This window comes from Rhipicephalus microplus, chromosome 4, assembly GCF_043290135.1.
Source record: "Rhipicephalus microplus isolate Deutch F79 chromosome 4, USDA_Rmic, whole genome shotgun sequence".
Taxonomy (NCBI): Eukaryota; Metazoa; Arthropoda; class Arachnida; order Ixodida; family Ixodidae; genus Rhipicephalus; species Rhipicephalus microplus.
The window spans coordinates 79971644-79987286 of record NC_134703.1 but is presented as its reverse complement, the minus strand read 5'-3'; the positions used below and the strand labels follow the sequence as shown (position 1 = coordinate 79987286).

The window sequence follows — 15643 nt, the reverse complement described above, 5'->3', positions numbered from 1 at the left end:
AACCGGCCGCCACGAAATCCAGAAAGCGAGTCCTGCCGGGATTCTGCGGTACTGATTCGCAATCATTACATGGCGTTCAAATGTTTCCTTAAGTGAATTTATAGACCCATCACATACAGACACTGGATGAAGCGCCATGGAATCTAAGGTAGAACACGAAGAAACATTTCCTCAAACTCGCGAGGGCCATGTCACTAATATGGTCACTAAGAATGGCAGAAATTGTTATCAATGCATAATGGACATGATCACGTCGAGACGGCGCAAAGCTTTCGCGAAAAAAAAGCTATGCGCATTAAGTACGTACTTAAAGCTAAACTACCACCCTTAATTGCAGTACATAGTGTACATAAGCAAAACGACGCAAGGTGAACCGAGTCACGATTCAATTACCCAGCTCGCAGATTTGTTGTCCTTCAAGCTTTAACGCCATTACAGTCACATGAGGAAAAGTGAAAGCACTGATTACCACGCTGAAATACCTTTTACACAGATGCGCATAAAAACAACCGGATTATTCTTTTTTTTTTTTCAGGTACAGTGTTGGACGCAACGTCAACGTGTCGTCAATGTTTTGATATTTTATTGCGCCTTAAGTCACTTTCTTTACGCGGCACTGTCCAGTAAAGGAAAGCGAACAGCGACAAATTTTCACGTCAACTCTGCCCTGCCCTGAGCAGATGCATTCCTCGAGTGCGAGTCTGCATTGCAACAGTCCTTAAAGGTCGTTTGGAAAACGTATATGACAGCTCCGTACATAGTATTTTTTAGCAATGCAAGGTGAAAAACCTCAGAAATTAATGCGGCGGACAAGCACGCCTCCATCCGCAGTAGCCGCTCGTGCGTGTACGCCTATCCCGTAGCAGTTGCGCTTCGTCATAATGGAGTGCGCAAAGTAATGGAGAGACGCTGAAAACGAGTAGGAGGAAAAAGAAAGTATTGCAATGTAAACGAACTCCCCCTTCTTTCACCAATTCATCACTATAGCGGTAATATCGGTTTATTTCAAACTTGATCGAATATCCATCACAGAACAACTTGAGTAAGCATTATATATAAATGTATTACGTCATAACCTCATAAAGATCAGAATATACCACTGAGCTACGTGAAATTGTATGTGTTTACAATATGCATCTGTAGTTGTATAGCTTGTCAACTGCTGTATGATTTATTCATTCGCAAAAAAAAAGCCTACGGGCTACCAAGGAACCCAGAGATTTGTGTAAAATTCCTAAACTGAATTTTCACTTTATTGACACATACACAACCATCAATTAAGATCTCCCATCATATTTACAAACAATGGGCACAATGACAAAATGTTCTAGTTACGATTAATAAGAAAAAGTCCACTACTAAATGCCCAAATTCACGTTGGGTCATATTATATATAAACTACAGAATTATTTTAAAATTGTCCTGCGCAAGCGTCCTCCTTTCTTGAAACACGAAGTGCGCCCTTCTTTCGAGACCGACTGGTTGTGATCCTCCTTATCGGTCCATGCATTCGTCCCGCAGGTTCGAAGCCTTGTTTAAGAGGAAGCGTTGCGTTCTGGGAGAATACGGTTCCCTGAAGTCCAAACGTTTAAATAATCTGGAAGTGAGCGACATTAAGTTAGTCAATGCAATTCGAAAGCGTGCGAAGCTTTCCGTAATCGAGTACGATTTATGTAATAGTGTGCGAAGCTTTATACTATCAACATCATCCTGACTGCGCCCACTGCAGGCCAAGGGCCTCTCCAATGTCCCGTCAATCAACCCTGTTCTGCAGTATGCTTGCTGCGGCCACGTTGTTGACGCAACTTCCTTTATCTCAGATGTCCACCAAACTTTCTACCTCGCCGTATCACGCTCACTTTTCCTTGGACGTTAAACAAGCATGAAAGCTTAACGATCCCGAGTCAATTTTTATTCATATGCACGATTTGAACCGTATTTCGCTGAGCGAAAAGCAGAAAATGGTACTGAAAATTACCTCCTTTATTAATTTTAGTTAATCACAACGTCCAAGAGAGTAATAAATGAACACAGTTAACAGTCAGCAATTGAAAAATAAGCTTAGCCCCGCCGTGATGGTCTGTCTAGTGGCTAAGGTACTCGGCTGCTGACCCGCAGGTCGATGGATCGAATCCCGGCGGCGGTGGCTGCATTTTTGATGGAGGCGAAAGTAATGTAGGCTTGTGTGCTCAGATTTGGGTGCACGTTAAAGAACCCCAGGTAGTCAAAACTTCCGGAGCCCTCCACTACGGCGTCTCTGATAATGATATGGTGGTACTGGGATGTTAGACCCCACGTATAATACCAAAACAAGCGTATACATAATCAATCGTGATGACAATATGACACAATTTCTATCCCTAACATAGCAAAAGCAATATATTGGACAACTTCACGAACTCTACTTATATCCTTAGCCCGATTCCGCAAGTCTTATAGGGCGCCTTCACTGCCAGCATAGTTGGCTACTTCAAGCTTCCAAATCATCTTATGCAACATCCCGTTGACCACCGGTTTTCCTTCCACGACATGTAAGCTGGCGTTAGAATATTTTTGCGCTGACAGTTGCTTATACGTAGACAGGAGCTATTATAGCAACTTACAGTGCAATATCGGGGCGTTCGTGCATTCGAAGACCTCGGTGATTTTTCAGCATCCGTAATGTACGTAGGGAATCCCAGCAGAGTCGTGTCTGTGCCTGGGACGAAGCCTCCGATGATTTCCTCGGCTATGGGTGATCCTCGCTCGTTCGTGATGGTCTTGAAGCTCTCGTAATATATCGGCTCCTCAATCACACTCCACGTGGTCGCTTCGAGGTCGACGGTCGGGGGCCCGCAGGTCGCATCTGTACCAGCACTTTGTTGTTGGTCAGTGCTTCCCACAGTACCGTCCACTGTGGTGTCAGACTTGACAACATTCGCTTCCTCTTGCTGACGTAGTGAGGAGGGAACGGCTTGGGGCAGGTGCCGCAGATTTCTCTCGTGGCATTTGTCAACGGTACCTAATGGAGCATCTTCCCTTACAGCCGTGTTCTGGTCACGCGGGGTCGGCACAGTTGAAGCTTCATCTTTGGTTTCCTTGGCTGCGTTCGATCTCTGTTCGATACTGCGACCAGTTTTCTTGGGGTGTTTCGAGCTTCTCGTCTTCTCACGGTGCTTCGATGGTTTGGCACTTCTTTTGTTGGTCTGGGCGCTTTTCTTCTCGCCGCTAGACGGATCCGACGTTCCAGGAACGTTGCTGGGCGGAACGTGGCACGCATCTTCGAACTGCGCGTGTTCTTCACCGCCTACTTGGTCCCAGCGTGCTTTCTCGTCGTTTCGTTGCCTCGTTACGTCTCTCTCGGGGTTTAAACTCGGGGAACAGGACACGTCATCGGTGGAAACTCCTAGTTTGTCTTGGCTTAATCCACATTCTGTCGGCATCGTTGGCCAGGCTCTGGACGGAATCACCCATCCATCTGGTGCTTTTGAAGCGGCACGTTGTGGTTGAGCTCTTTCGGCCTGGTAGTAAGCTGGAGATGGTGACTCTGATCCCGGGCTGAGCGGGCCGTTGGGCTGCGCCTGTAGGGCTGTAGATGAGACGCCACCATCGGCTCCTCTTCGCGCTCCTCTTTCTCGTTCTTTATGCTTCGCCTTTTTCTGCTTGCTCTTCTTTGACTTGGCAGACTTCGCAACTGCTGACGGAGAGTCCATGACAGTTCTTCTTCTTCTTCGCGTAGATATGCGGGCGTGTTCCTGAACTTACCACCGACGATTAAACATACAGGTAAACGGACGGTGTTCGTCTGAGGTGTAATTTAAATTCTCAGGAAGCCAGTAGAGCATACAGATTTGCGAAGACAGCATCAATGTCAAAACCGATACACGTTACATTGCTGTCCAGGCAAAATGTTGGTGGAGCAGCAGGCCCAATATTTCACCGATTAAGCCACCTGCTTAGAGGAAAACGTCACCGTGGTTTCTAGTCTGCCGATGGTGAATTGTGTTGCATTTTTTACATGTGGCAATATGAAAAGAAGCTCACAACGCAGTGGTTTTATGGACTTCGTAGCTTTCTCTTGCCAACGCGATGTGGACTCACTTCCCATGCATGTATTCGCTTTACTGAGGGTCGAAGCTGCTTATGCAGGTTACATTCAAATGGGAAGTCCACCTCCATGGCATCGAACGAGTTCAGTCCCTAAATGCTTCTTCGTCGACCCTACGCCACCAGTTTCAGAAGAACGGTTACCAGTATCGGACCATCGGCAGTGCCTACGAAGTTCAGCATAGTACGAGCCCTTGCAGGAGATAGAAGCTAGCCAATGTAAGTGTCACAAGTAGCGGAGATGAAGTAGATGAAGCTGTATATGTAGACTCTCTGCGACACTGGATATAGCTGGAATGCTTCTTTCGTCGCCTGTTCCTCAAATAATGGCCTACCATCATCTCCAATCACGAATTTTAAAGAAAATTCACATCATAAATGCGTGCTCTCGGTTATATTCTTGTGAAACATAAAGCTTTATTGTTTATAACATCACGCCAATGCTCAGCAAGCTAAATATACCACAATTATTAATATGCGTAAAAAAGCTACATAAGAAAAAGCTCAGGCAAAGTAAAGCTACTATTAACTGCTTAGTTGGTAGCTCCTGGAATCACTGGTACTTACCCGCTCAGAGGGATCAGCCAAGCGTCAGGCGGATCATATAGTACGAGCTTTTTTTAAAGTGCTACAGAGATTAAAGTGACAAATAAAATGACAAGTCATTTCACCACAGGTTGTCTTTATTTGTTCCTTGTTCTCTTTGCGGTTAACTTGTGTCGATGCGTTTGCTTATTTATTCGCTATTTTTTTGCAGTTAACGTACAAGATTAGTCATCTCAGTGATTCATCCGGAAAAGGGTCGTTGGGGCTGATCGCAAAAAAAAAAAAAAGATGCAGGTAGATGCGCACCAGGAAGGGGCTCTCGGAGGGGAAAAAACTACAACTAAAATAAATAATTAGCGCATCCGTGATTTCACAACTCGGAAGCAGCTTTCCTTGCGAAGTCGCATGCGCAAACAACAGGTCTATCGAAGCCACCGCAGCGTTCAGTTTCGCAAACCCACACGGATGCTCTGTGCCAAAGCATATAAGACTGGTAGAAAGAAAACATGAAGAAAAAGATAGCAAACTAAGAAGTAATTTAAGTGGAGTCCCACTTTCAAAGGCATGAAAAGACCCTAGTTTAAACATGAGCACAGTCCGGCGATGCCTCAAGAAGGATGCCGAAGAAGAAAAAAAAATGAGAGAAAAAAATACGCTACAGAAGCAGTCTCTACGCACAATAGTGAGGTCCTAGTCTACAAATCAGGAATTGAGCCTTGTTTAAACACGAGACTACCCCGGTAGTAAGCAAACCTCCGAGTCAATATTTACCCAAGAGAAAGAGAAACGGCGACGAAGGCGCCAAACGCGACATTCCCCAGAAAGATTCCGGTCAGAGCTGTCCGTGCCCGATACTTGCATCATTCTTTTGCAATTTTCTTTAAAAAAGGGCTAAGTCACCATTTCATTCGAATTCACACATCCACCATCGTTTTGCTATGAACTTCGAGCACGAAACATTCGCGGAAGTTAAACAGAAAATGAAGGCTTAAAGAGCGGATTATTCTCGAAACACGGAGTTTCGCTGGATCTTGCATTTTCATTCTTCGTCGACAGTCTTTTCGTTTTGTTGAGACGCACAACTCACTTGTCGAAACGTTGTCTATGTAGCGACGCACCGTGTTTAGAAATATTCATTGGTAAGTGTTACTCAATATGCTCCACTTTTTAGTTCCATTGAACTTGTGTACTTTGTCTGGATATATCCTGAACATGTGTACGTATGCTAATTCTGAAATTACATCTGCCATGTGGAGGGCCGTCAGGCACATTCAGTGTCTATGATGAAGCTTTTCCGCGTAAGGACCCCCAACAATTTTATTGGAGAACAAAAACGTCATGTTCTTTTTATTTCTACGATAGTATGAGGTATCTGGTACTCACCTGATTTTATAACGTTCAAGTCAAATAGCCGCCAGTGCTTTTGAGCGGGCTTCGCCACAAATTTTTGCAAGCGGTAGGGGGCCCATTATCCAATGGCGAGATGTACAACCGAGGCAAACATACTCTTAGCGCGAAAACAACACATCGTCTGCAGTTTTCCGAGATTGTGATTATAATTTTGATATGTATATCAGTTCAAAGGCACGGGCTACAAATAAAAAACACCACATATTGTCAATATATACGATAAAGTACTATTGAACCTATAGCACACCAATTGTTTTTCATATTTTGTTTAATCAATCCTTCTTTATTGACATTTAACTGCCTCAGTGGACAAAAGGAAATAGGGAGATATAAAAAACATGTCTAAAAGAAAGCGCAGAGTTACGTCTCGATTGTGGCGTGCGCCACGGGTTTAGCGGGCGTGTCCGCCGCCCGTGTATTCCCCTATTTTTAGTGGACAGGTGTTGCGTATAGTATAGGGTGTGAGCCAATTTCCGTAGCACATACGTTTTTTTTTTTCTCGCCAATGATGAAGATTTCCAACGGACAAGCGCTATCATACATAGCTCCCGTGTTGGCAAATAAAGAGCCATATCATTAGTTTCCTCACGTAACAATCCACTATTATAACGGTGATCACTAAACTTTTTAGTGCTAGCTAATAATATAACACACACATGTACTTCCATACGCGTTTCAGAATGAGCTGGCAGAATTTGACCACATTCGACGTGGCAGAAAAGGTGTAATTTTTTGTTTTTGGCATAACGCCATAACTTCAAAATACAGCAATGTGGCCAATGAATACTGACGGTATGAACCTATGCAATACTAAAAGCTACACCTACCGGTAGCGTATTCCAATCTCAGATGTCATGTCGTTGTATACTATACTTAAATAGAGAGCGTCCCCAGCAAAAATTAACCAGCTGATGTTTATATTGGATAATCTTGGTCTGTTGATTCATCCGCATCAATTCCGTAATGATATTTTATTGTTCTTATTCTGGTAATTGTTTCCGACATCGAGATAGTCTCGAGAAATTGCGTCATGTTCACGTGTAAATTGGATTGCGCAGCATTCCCAGTACCGACTTGAAGAACACTGTCGTGTAACTAGTTCTTCGGTACTTACCCGTCCTATGTTTGCATTTACTACGAGGTTACAGAACAAACAGTGAGAAATTTCGAGACACGCGATATGGAGCTTGTGGCCGTGGCGTAAACGAACAGGCGCGGGAAACATCGGGTGCGCGGGAAACGACATTGTATTCCATATCACAGTGTCTATAGTGAAAGTTACGCATATCACATCGTGTCGCAGTGACTAACCGGGTTCATAGCCTTGCCCGCGCCACATTCAAACGCCTGCGCAAACTCCGGCATGTTGAGTAAGGGCACGTTGCAGCGAAGGCGAGGTGGCGAGTATCGGCCGGTGTTCTGCTTCTCCTCGCCGGCGCACCACTTGAAGCAGCTGCTCACGAAGAACAGCTGCTCATCGCTGAATTTGGAGAGTCCCGGTGGCACAGCTGCGCGCTCGCGGGCGCTCGCCCGGTAGGCCTTGTAAGCCTTGATCATGCCTCCACTGTCGGCGAAGTTCTCGGACAGAGCGTGCTCCCCGAAGTTGGCGCCTCCGGACCAGGGTCTCTCGTTGTAGAGGCGCCGTAGGCACCTCAGCTTGCCCGCGAACCTCTCCTGGGAGGCGGGCGTCCACCAGTTGTGCCGGAGGCCGTCGCGCCCGTACAGTCCCAGGTCCGGGTCGAACGCGTGAGTCATCTCGTGGCCCACGACGTGGCCCAGGCTGCCGTAGTTGTAGGACGCCGGGTAGCCCGCCACGTAGAACGGCGGATACAGTATGGCTGCCGGGATCACCATCACGTGGTACACGGGCAAGTAGAACGCGTTGACGAGCGTCAACGGCACGCTGACTTCGTATGAGGACGACGGCGCCGAGGACTCGTTGACCCGCAAGAACCTCTTGGCGTGGCGCAGCTCCGCCGAGCGAAACGCGAGCGCCATGTCCAGGTACGAGCCGCTAAGTTCGGGTACGTACGGATAGAGGCATCGCAGAGAGTCTTCTTCGGAATCGCGCTCCAGGTTGCCCACGATGGCGCGCAGGGTGGCCAGCTTTTCGAGCGCTCCGCTCTTGGTTTCCTCGTCCATCCAGGTCAGCGAGGCCATGGACTTGTTGGCCACAGTGTGAATGTTGTCCAACACGCTTCTCGCGTGGCCCACGGAGTCCGCGGGAAGCCAGCGTTGGTTGAAGACGTGCGCGAAGGCGAACGGCATCGCCGTGTCGGCGTCCATGTAGCAGCGACCCATCATGTAGCCCAGCGTGTTCGCGTCGGCGCTGGGCCCGTCTGCGAACTGGGCGCGCGATAGCGGATACGAAGTGACGCTCGCGAGATGCCGCGTCACGTGCCAAGTGACGTAAGCGAGCAGATTATTGGTGTCCTCTAGGTTGCCGACAAGTACCCCAAGTAGTCGCAGTAGCCGCTTGTTCATGACGAAAATCTCGTCTTTGGGCCCCAGTTCCACGGGCAAGTGCTTGTTTAGGACCTACAAGTAAGGAAGATGCGCGCGTCCATTTTGAGGAACAGCTTCATTCGCCTATGCGAGAGGCCGCCAAAAAGAAATGTTTAACTAACGCACTTCAAAAATGCCAGCGCAGAAACCTCTTAGTCAGTTTAATATGATGATTTTTGTTGTTAGATTGCCGAATTTGTTGCAGGCCTCATCCGCTCATAGTGATATGCTTAGCCCTATGACACACGCCGCGCCTTACGACAAGTACCATCTGCAGAGCGGGTCAGAATTTTCCAGCCAGCGCTGCCTTAGGATTTCATGAGATAGCAGCCTGGAAAGTTACAGAAACCCTCAACTCCCCTCGGACGTTCCTTCGTACATCCCCAAGGGCACGAGATGTACTTTCTTTGAGCAAAGCGAAGATATAGAGGCGCTAAGCTACGGAAGCACACATTTGGATGCTTCCTACAAACGTTTAGCAAACATGCACATTAAGAACAAACACTTGGCAAAATGCGCGCATTTTCTGTCAAAGTGCAGCGAAGTTTGACAACTACTTCAAGTACTTATTGTTACGACCATTTATCATCGTCGTCGGCACCGTTATAATCATAATACTAATCATCACCAATAGCCTGACTATGCCCACCACGGGAACAAGGCCTCTCCCCTGTAGAAACGTCAGTCAGTCATAGAGACATTAGGGTATTCAGATATAGCTGAAACTTATACAAAAAATACTAGAATATATCAACAGCTGTTCCGCAGCCATCCCGGTTATAAATAAGGTCCTTAAAATATCCTTAAACAAAGGTCATTCTAGCTTGAGCTGCACTTACTAGAAGCCACTCAGATGTGGATAGGTAAGGCCCCGTGATGTAGTCCAGCTGCTCCATGACCACGTACACTAGGTCGGTGTCCGGTCGCGGATCCACCAGAGAGGGCACCATTGTCATGAGCACGTGGTTGTCCAGTTGGAGTACCTGCATGCGATATTCACGTGAGAAATATTGAAACAGGTATCTAAGACATGCTGGCCATTGGAAGAATACCTAACTAGAGCATTCCTCAAGTGTTACGAAATATCCCTCTGTGCTATGGCATTCATTATCGGGTCTGTCAAAGATCACATACGCAATAGTTTTTTTTGTATCCAAAGCAAGATACGTTTACGAAAATAAGCCCACGAGTGCGGATTGCTCGCACACAAGGTTCTGCAGCTGTCGCCTTTGTTTAGTCGATGATAGCTATCATCGACATTTCGTAACTTGAGGCAAAAGCGAGTTGTACTGAGCTCGAGTCGCAGAAAGGCTTGCAGAATGCCAATATAGAACGTTAAAAAATTACCGGCGTACGAAAATTATATTGCAACACATGTTTGGCTCCTCGTGTGGTGAGGTGGAAAATAGAACTTACTTGTGTTTAGAAGAGATGTTCCACGATTTAGAGTACGACGTACCTCACAACGGGAGAGCACTAGGATATCCCCGCACACGACGCAATGAAGATCACGGACTTGATAGCGCATGCTTACGCATTGTTTTACAGAATACAGTGAGTCATATACAAAAGTCAGCCTTATCCTTATCTCAGGTTTTTCCTTAACACTTTTGCGCCCTCAGCGATGCTCATCAAAAATGTGTAGTCAATATTCGCAAGTAAACGCCTACTTTCTTCACCTTTGCTTAATGTTTTTATGCACCCAACACACTTGGGAGGCACAAATCTGATGCAGAATGAGAACAATATTTGGGATTTTAAGTCCCAAAATGTTGCATCTGGTGTTTTTTTAAGTGTACTGACATCGCACAGTACACGGGCCTCTTACCATTACACCTCCATCTAGACGCCACCACCGAGGCTTGAACCGAACCCGCGACCATCAGGTCAGCAGTTGAGCACTGCAACCACTACACCACCATGGCGGACAACACCGATAAGGAAAACGACAGGTGATGGTGAGGTTGGTTTGTGAATACGGCTCCACCTCTTTCTCTACGCCTGGGACTGTTGTACGACCAGGTCACAAGAGATCCACAGTCGCAGATCCACAAACAGTTATTTTCAATGGATCCTCTAAAGTTTCGGGTGAAGCTTTGTATTACCACAATGCATTCAGGAGCCGCAGAAAACATGCGTAACTAACCATGGTTTTCTCCAATCAGAGTGACTCTTTGCGTCACAGAAGGCAATTAGCATTGCTTTTCAGCTGCAATAAAAAAAAGGCATTCAGACTGTTTTCACAAAGACAGAGCTTCACTTGACCATCCCCCTTGTCTTCGAGTGGCTGTAAACATTGGTTTTTCTGACATCTCCCCCCTTCTTGGTATTTTCTGCATGTTGACACAGACCCCGCTACTGGCTTGTTTATTTATTTCACCGTGTTTAAAATAAATGTTCAGCGATTAAGGACACTACTACGCTATGGAATATATGGATGCACCTGTAACCATGGGCGTGCATAGGGGGCACTTAATTGTCCCCCTCAAACCAAACGAGCCCCCCCCCCCCCGGCCCATATACCAGTGCTCTTGCCTCCAGCCATGATGCATAATGCAATGCAGCGTTGAACCCCCCTCCCCCTGTACGACATATTACATTGTATGTTACGTATATACTATCTTTAGAAGTGTTTAAAAGCGAGCTCCTTCGTAAAAATCCATCTTGAAAAAAACAGCGATACTTTGGACACGGACAATAAAATGCACAAAAACAGACGGGTGTCCATCCTTGCACGTTCCCTTGTCCGTCTCTAATCTAGCGCTTTCTTTAGATGTATATACGACTCCTCGTGGCCGACTATTTTCAACTTGTTTTTTGTTTTTGTTTTTGTTTTTTCTACTACCTTATAAAACTCCTTGTTGGCTTCCGTTCACGGTGTAACGGTCATGACCTTTTTCCCGAGCTGCCAGATTTCTTAATAAAGGAAGCCAAGTACTGCTACATCTAGACACATTGTAATAATATACCGAGGACGAATAATTGTTCATTGTGCGATAAAAGAGAGCCTGCGTCCACACTTGCCTCGTCGACGACGCGCTTCGACGCGCTCGAGCCGTTCATAATGAGCGAAACGCGGTCGAAGTAGGCGAGGAGGACGCCCCTCTCCTGGAGCGCGTTGCGCGTCATGAACCACTCGAGCAAGTACGGGTTGCCGGAGAAGTGAAGAGTGCGGAAGCCTGGACGCTTGAAGTAGCGGTCCACGCTCAACTGGAAGAACACCGGTATGCCCCAGTCCAGGGACAAGGACACCATCACGTCCAGAGTTTCCAGCTTGGACCTGTACGCCACGAGAGAGGCGTTTTTCGTGAGTGCACGAGTGGTATCAAAGTTCTGCAGAACGTTGTTCTGTGCGTAATATTGCAAGTACAAATCCTGCTTCGCTCTTCGCGATGCATTAGGTCATAGAACCATGCATCAGACCTATCACAAAACATGACCTGCCACAGTGTGAAAAACACATTAATTTACAATGACGTCTTTCATCGATCGAATTACACCCCCCTTCCCCTCTTCACTCCACGCGATCGGCCCCGCTTTCACTAAGCAACGATGTCATCTGACAAAGTCACATGTGGGTGTCACACATCACATATATGAAACATCTGCGAGGTGATGATAGAGTCACATGGTGACACCTCAGTATGACGTCATTGGGGACGTGGGCAACGCGGATTTCAGTACCAGTTCATTAGTCTGCGATGTCTCGCTCAAGAGGCCCACACGAAAACAAGCTTAAGACATTCGTCCTGTAAATGGCGCTCCTTGAGTGCGATGAGTTTTCTTTGCTTCGTTTGGTAATTATATTATACTGGTTCCGAAGCTATCACGCCTACTCCGGTGACATATCTTACACTCGACGCAGCTGCGCGCAAACGTGAGTTGACGATTCTTGGCGCTGCATGTGAACGCGCGGCATAAAATCACGAGCACCGGCATGATCACACTTTTTGTTGTGACGACGCGTGTAGCTCCTGCTTGTCACGTAAACTAAAGTGCGAGACGAGCAACATTGCAGGTCTGTAGTATTACATCGGCGAGACACAGTACGCTACGCTGCCGAAGATGCGCATGACATCGTCGTTGCTCATTAACAGAAAAAATAAACTGTTCTATTTAGTTCCCCTAGAAAACTGAATCGAAGCATATCTCCAGAGGAAAGAATAAAAAAAAAATAAATCCACGTAAAATGCTTTCAGCTGTCTACAAAAAAAAAACGATGCATAAGCAGGCTGGTTTAGCGTAAGAAATTGCGTTTCTTCGAAACTTCTGTTCCAGTGACATCGGGACGGTGTTTTTTTTTTTCGCAGTGTTTGTCAGTCTGAGACGTCCGAACGAAAGGCACAGTTCAAGACCTTCAAAACTCGCTGTTCGTCATTAAATTTTTTCGCGATGTCGGAACATTCTGCCACCCATTCTATATATATATATATATATATATATATATATATATATATATATATATATATATATATATATATATATATATATATATATATATTTCTGAAATACTTAGATATAACAAGTTGGGATGTGGTGAGGCATGAATATCTCTCCTTGATACGCAGCCAATGTACATACAGTACATCTGTACAATGTATTTCAGGTGGTCACCTCGAAGGCGGCGTCGGCCAGCTGAGGTTGAAGCGGTCGAGGAAGGCGTGCAGCTCGTCGATCCTGTGCTGCCCGTTGAAGGCCACCTGTCCGCAGCGTTGGAAAAGGCGCGCCACCTGGTGCGAGGGAAGTGCACCCTCACCATCATCCAGCACGAGGCTAATGATCGCCGCCGTGGCGACGCGCTGCTGCAGAGTCTGAATTTGAAAGAAAAAAGAATCGTTTAAGAGGCTAGCTTTAACTTCGAGTCACATAGTGGATTGATAGAGAAGGCAAGCCCGCGATGGAGAGGCAGAATGTTTGGTGGGTAGATGAGACTAAGAAGTTTGCGAGAATAACGTGACCGCACCAAGTGCAGGACCAGGTTAATTGGATGAACATGGGAGAATCCTTTAACTTGCAGTGGGCGCCAGGACACAGCCGGAATATTTTTGGGGGGTGTTCAGCCATATTTTGTGTAATTTCGTGCATGCGCTTCTATGTGCGTGTGTATATACGGAAAAAAATTTGAAACTTCTCGAGGGCTTTAACCCTTTTCCCTCCTCCTCCAGCGCCCTAGTGGGCGTAGTCAGGCTGATGAACTAGTACATTACTCTAGGGGTGTGTATAGGGTGCGGAAGACTCCTTTGCACGCTCAGTCAAGCTTCAATGGTGCAAGATAATGCCGTAAAAAGTCAAAATTTGGGATTTACGTAACTAAAACCGGGATACGGTTATGAGGCACACCATTCTGGGACACTCGCGATTAGCGGCTAAGTTTATTCTGACTACCGATGATTCAACGTGCACATGAAAGTGCAGGGACATTTTTTTTTTGCATGGATCCCTCGCAATTGGACTGCCATGTCCACGCGCACATGTTTAACAGTGGCACGCTATAACCCTAAATACATTCATAATCATCATCATCAGCCTCACTACGTCCACTGCAGGACAAAGGCCTCTCCCACGTTCCGCCAGTCAACTCAGTCCTGTGCTTGCTGCTGCCAAGTTATACCCGCAAACATCTGCTCACATAACTTTCTCTCTTTCCCTGACCCGCTTGCCTTCTCTGGGAATCCAGTCAGTTACCCTTAATGACCAACGGTTACCCTGCCTACGCGCTACGTGCCCGGCCCATGCCTATTTCTTCTTCGCGATTTCAACTATTATATCTTTAACTCCGACTTTTTGCCTGCCCCACTCTGCTCTCTTCTCGTTTCTTATGGTTACACCTGTCACTTTCCTATCCGTCACTCGCTGCGTCATCCTCAATTTAGGCTGTACCCTCTATGCAAGCCTCCAGATTTCTGCTCCGTAGATAAGCAGCGGCAAAATGCAGCTGTTATATACCTTCCTCTTCATGGCTAAAGGTAGGTATCATGATTTGAGAATGCTTGCCGAATGTGTTCCACCCCATTCTTATTCTTCTAGCTGCTTCAATCTCGTAGTTCGGCTCCGCGGTTACTACCTGTTTTAAGCAGAGATTTTTTTTTTTTACAACTTCAAGTGCGCTGCTACCGATCTCGAAGCGCTGTTCTCTTCCGCAGCTGTTGTATATTATTTCCGTTTCCAGCAGATAATTTTAAGAGCTACCTTTCTGCTCTCCTTGTCCGACTCGGTAATCATTAATTGCAATTCATCGTGCCTTGAGTTACTCAGTATACAGCGATGGCATAGTAGTTAGAGTATCAGCCTCACGCGCAAAAGGTACGTGGTTCGTATCCTGTCCAGCGATTCCCCACCGCACTTATAAAAAATTATCCGCGTGATGATGTAATTGCATCGAGAGGCCTAGAGTGCGGGCTCGCCGGTGACCACCGCTGGCACGCACTCCCTTAATTGCAAGAGAAGGATTGCCACCTTGGTGGAGCATCTGCCCACTACTTCCCCATGGATACGCCATTTAACCCAAATACATCACTGTGTGCTAGAGTATTCTAGTAAGCTCCGGAACTTTTACTGCTACATAGATTTGCCTACAGTTTCGCCTTTCTGCAAGCTGGTCAGCCTTGGTAAGAAATATCTCGCTATAATTTAGACAGTAGGCACGTATTGGGCAAGGGCGTTGAATAATGATGTCTTTTGAGATACAGTCTATAAAAATAAATCCAGCAGTAGTGTCAAAAAATGAAGTAAGAATTTTTCAAGCTGCAAAAACGATGATCAGACAAATTTGATGATAAGCCACACTGAATGATTTCAGCACCATATACAGTTACTGTTAGGTTGGGGTAAGTTAGGTGTATACCCAAATCTCACAAAATATGTTACACCATTCGTTCTCGCGCTGATATTATCACCAGATGTGTGTCAATATATTCCAGGAGATTGCGCCTATTGCATGGAAATCTGTATGCGTTTTCTGCGTCTAGTCTCCACTATTACATAGTCAGCCTGTCTCTCTTGCGTTACGCTTTCTCCACACCAGTGTACGAAGGCTGGCTGTTTCTAGGCTAGCTGCGCAAGTGCTAGAATCCTAATTTAGGTGGGTTGCAATCGA

General features: G+C 46.3%; 3 protein-coding genes across 3 annotated transcripts in view; all 3 read right to left on the bottom strand.

Moving 5' to 3' along the window:
* Nucleotides 1–1342: 1342 nt before the first annotated feature.
* Nucleotides 1343–3596, bottom strand: LOC142813944 (uncharacterized). Its single transcript, XM_075891897.1, has 2 exons — nucleotides 2604–3596; nucleotides 1343–1597 (listed from the first exon to the last, which is right to left on the bottom strand). The coding sequence occupies exons 1-2, from the start codon at nucleotides 3420–3422 to the stop codon at nucleotides 1589–1591; spliced, it is 828 nt and encodes a 275-aa protein (XP_075748012.1). The 5' UTR covers nucleotides 3423–3596; the 3' UTR covers nucleotides 1343–1588.
* Nucleotides 3597–5798: 2202 nt separating this feature from the next.
* On the bottom strand, nucleotides 5799–9569 carry LOC142814345 (endothelin-converting enzyme 1-like). The gene is made up of 2 exons (XM_075893033.1): nucleotides 9387–9569; nucleotides 5799–8580 (listed from the first exon to the last, which is right to left on the bottom strand). Exons 1-2 carry the CDS (start codon nucleotides 9534–9536, stop codon nucleotides 7330–7332), a joined length of 1401 nt encoding a protein of 466 aa, XP_075749148.1. The 5' UTR covers nucleotides 9537–9569; the 3' UTR covers nucleotides 5799–7329.
* Nucleotides 9570–10726: 1157 nt separating this feature from the next.
* The window catches only part of LOC119172742 (uncharacterized), a 176298-nt gene continuing 171381 nt past the window's right edge, over nucleotides 10727–15643 (bottom strand). Inside the window, exons 2-4 of the mRNA XM_075893106.1 lie at nucleotides 13162–13358; nucleotides 11572–11827; nucleotides 10727–10756 (exon numbers count right to left, since the gene is read on the bottom strand). Of these exons, the coding sequence (XP_075749221.1) occupies nucleotides 10727–10756; nucleotides 11572–11827; nucleotides 13162–13358 (483 nt within the window). The remainder of the gene's footprint in view (nucleotides 10757–11571; nucleotides 11828–13161; nucleotides 13359–15643) is intronic.

What these genes read in the sequence shown, in the direction of transcription:
- LOC142814345 (XM_075893033.1), bottom strand. Translation starts at nt 9,536, where the DNA reads ATGCAGGTACTCCAACTGGACAACCACGTGCTCATGACAATGGTGCCC. An exon ending in CCACATCTGAGTGGCTTCTA is followed by an intron (nt 8,581 to 9,386) that starts GTAAGTGCAGCT and finishes CCTTACTTGTAG; the next exon opens with GTCCTAAACAAGCACTTGCC.
- LOC142813944 (XM_075891897.1), bottom strand. Translation starts at nt 3,422, where the DNA reads ATGCCGACAGAATGTGGATTAAGCCAAGACAAACTAGGAGTTTCCACC.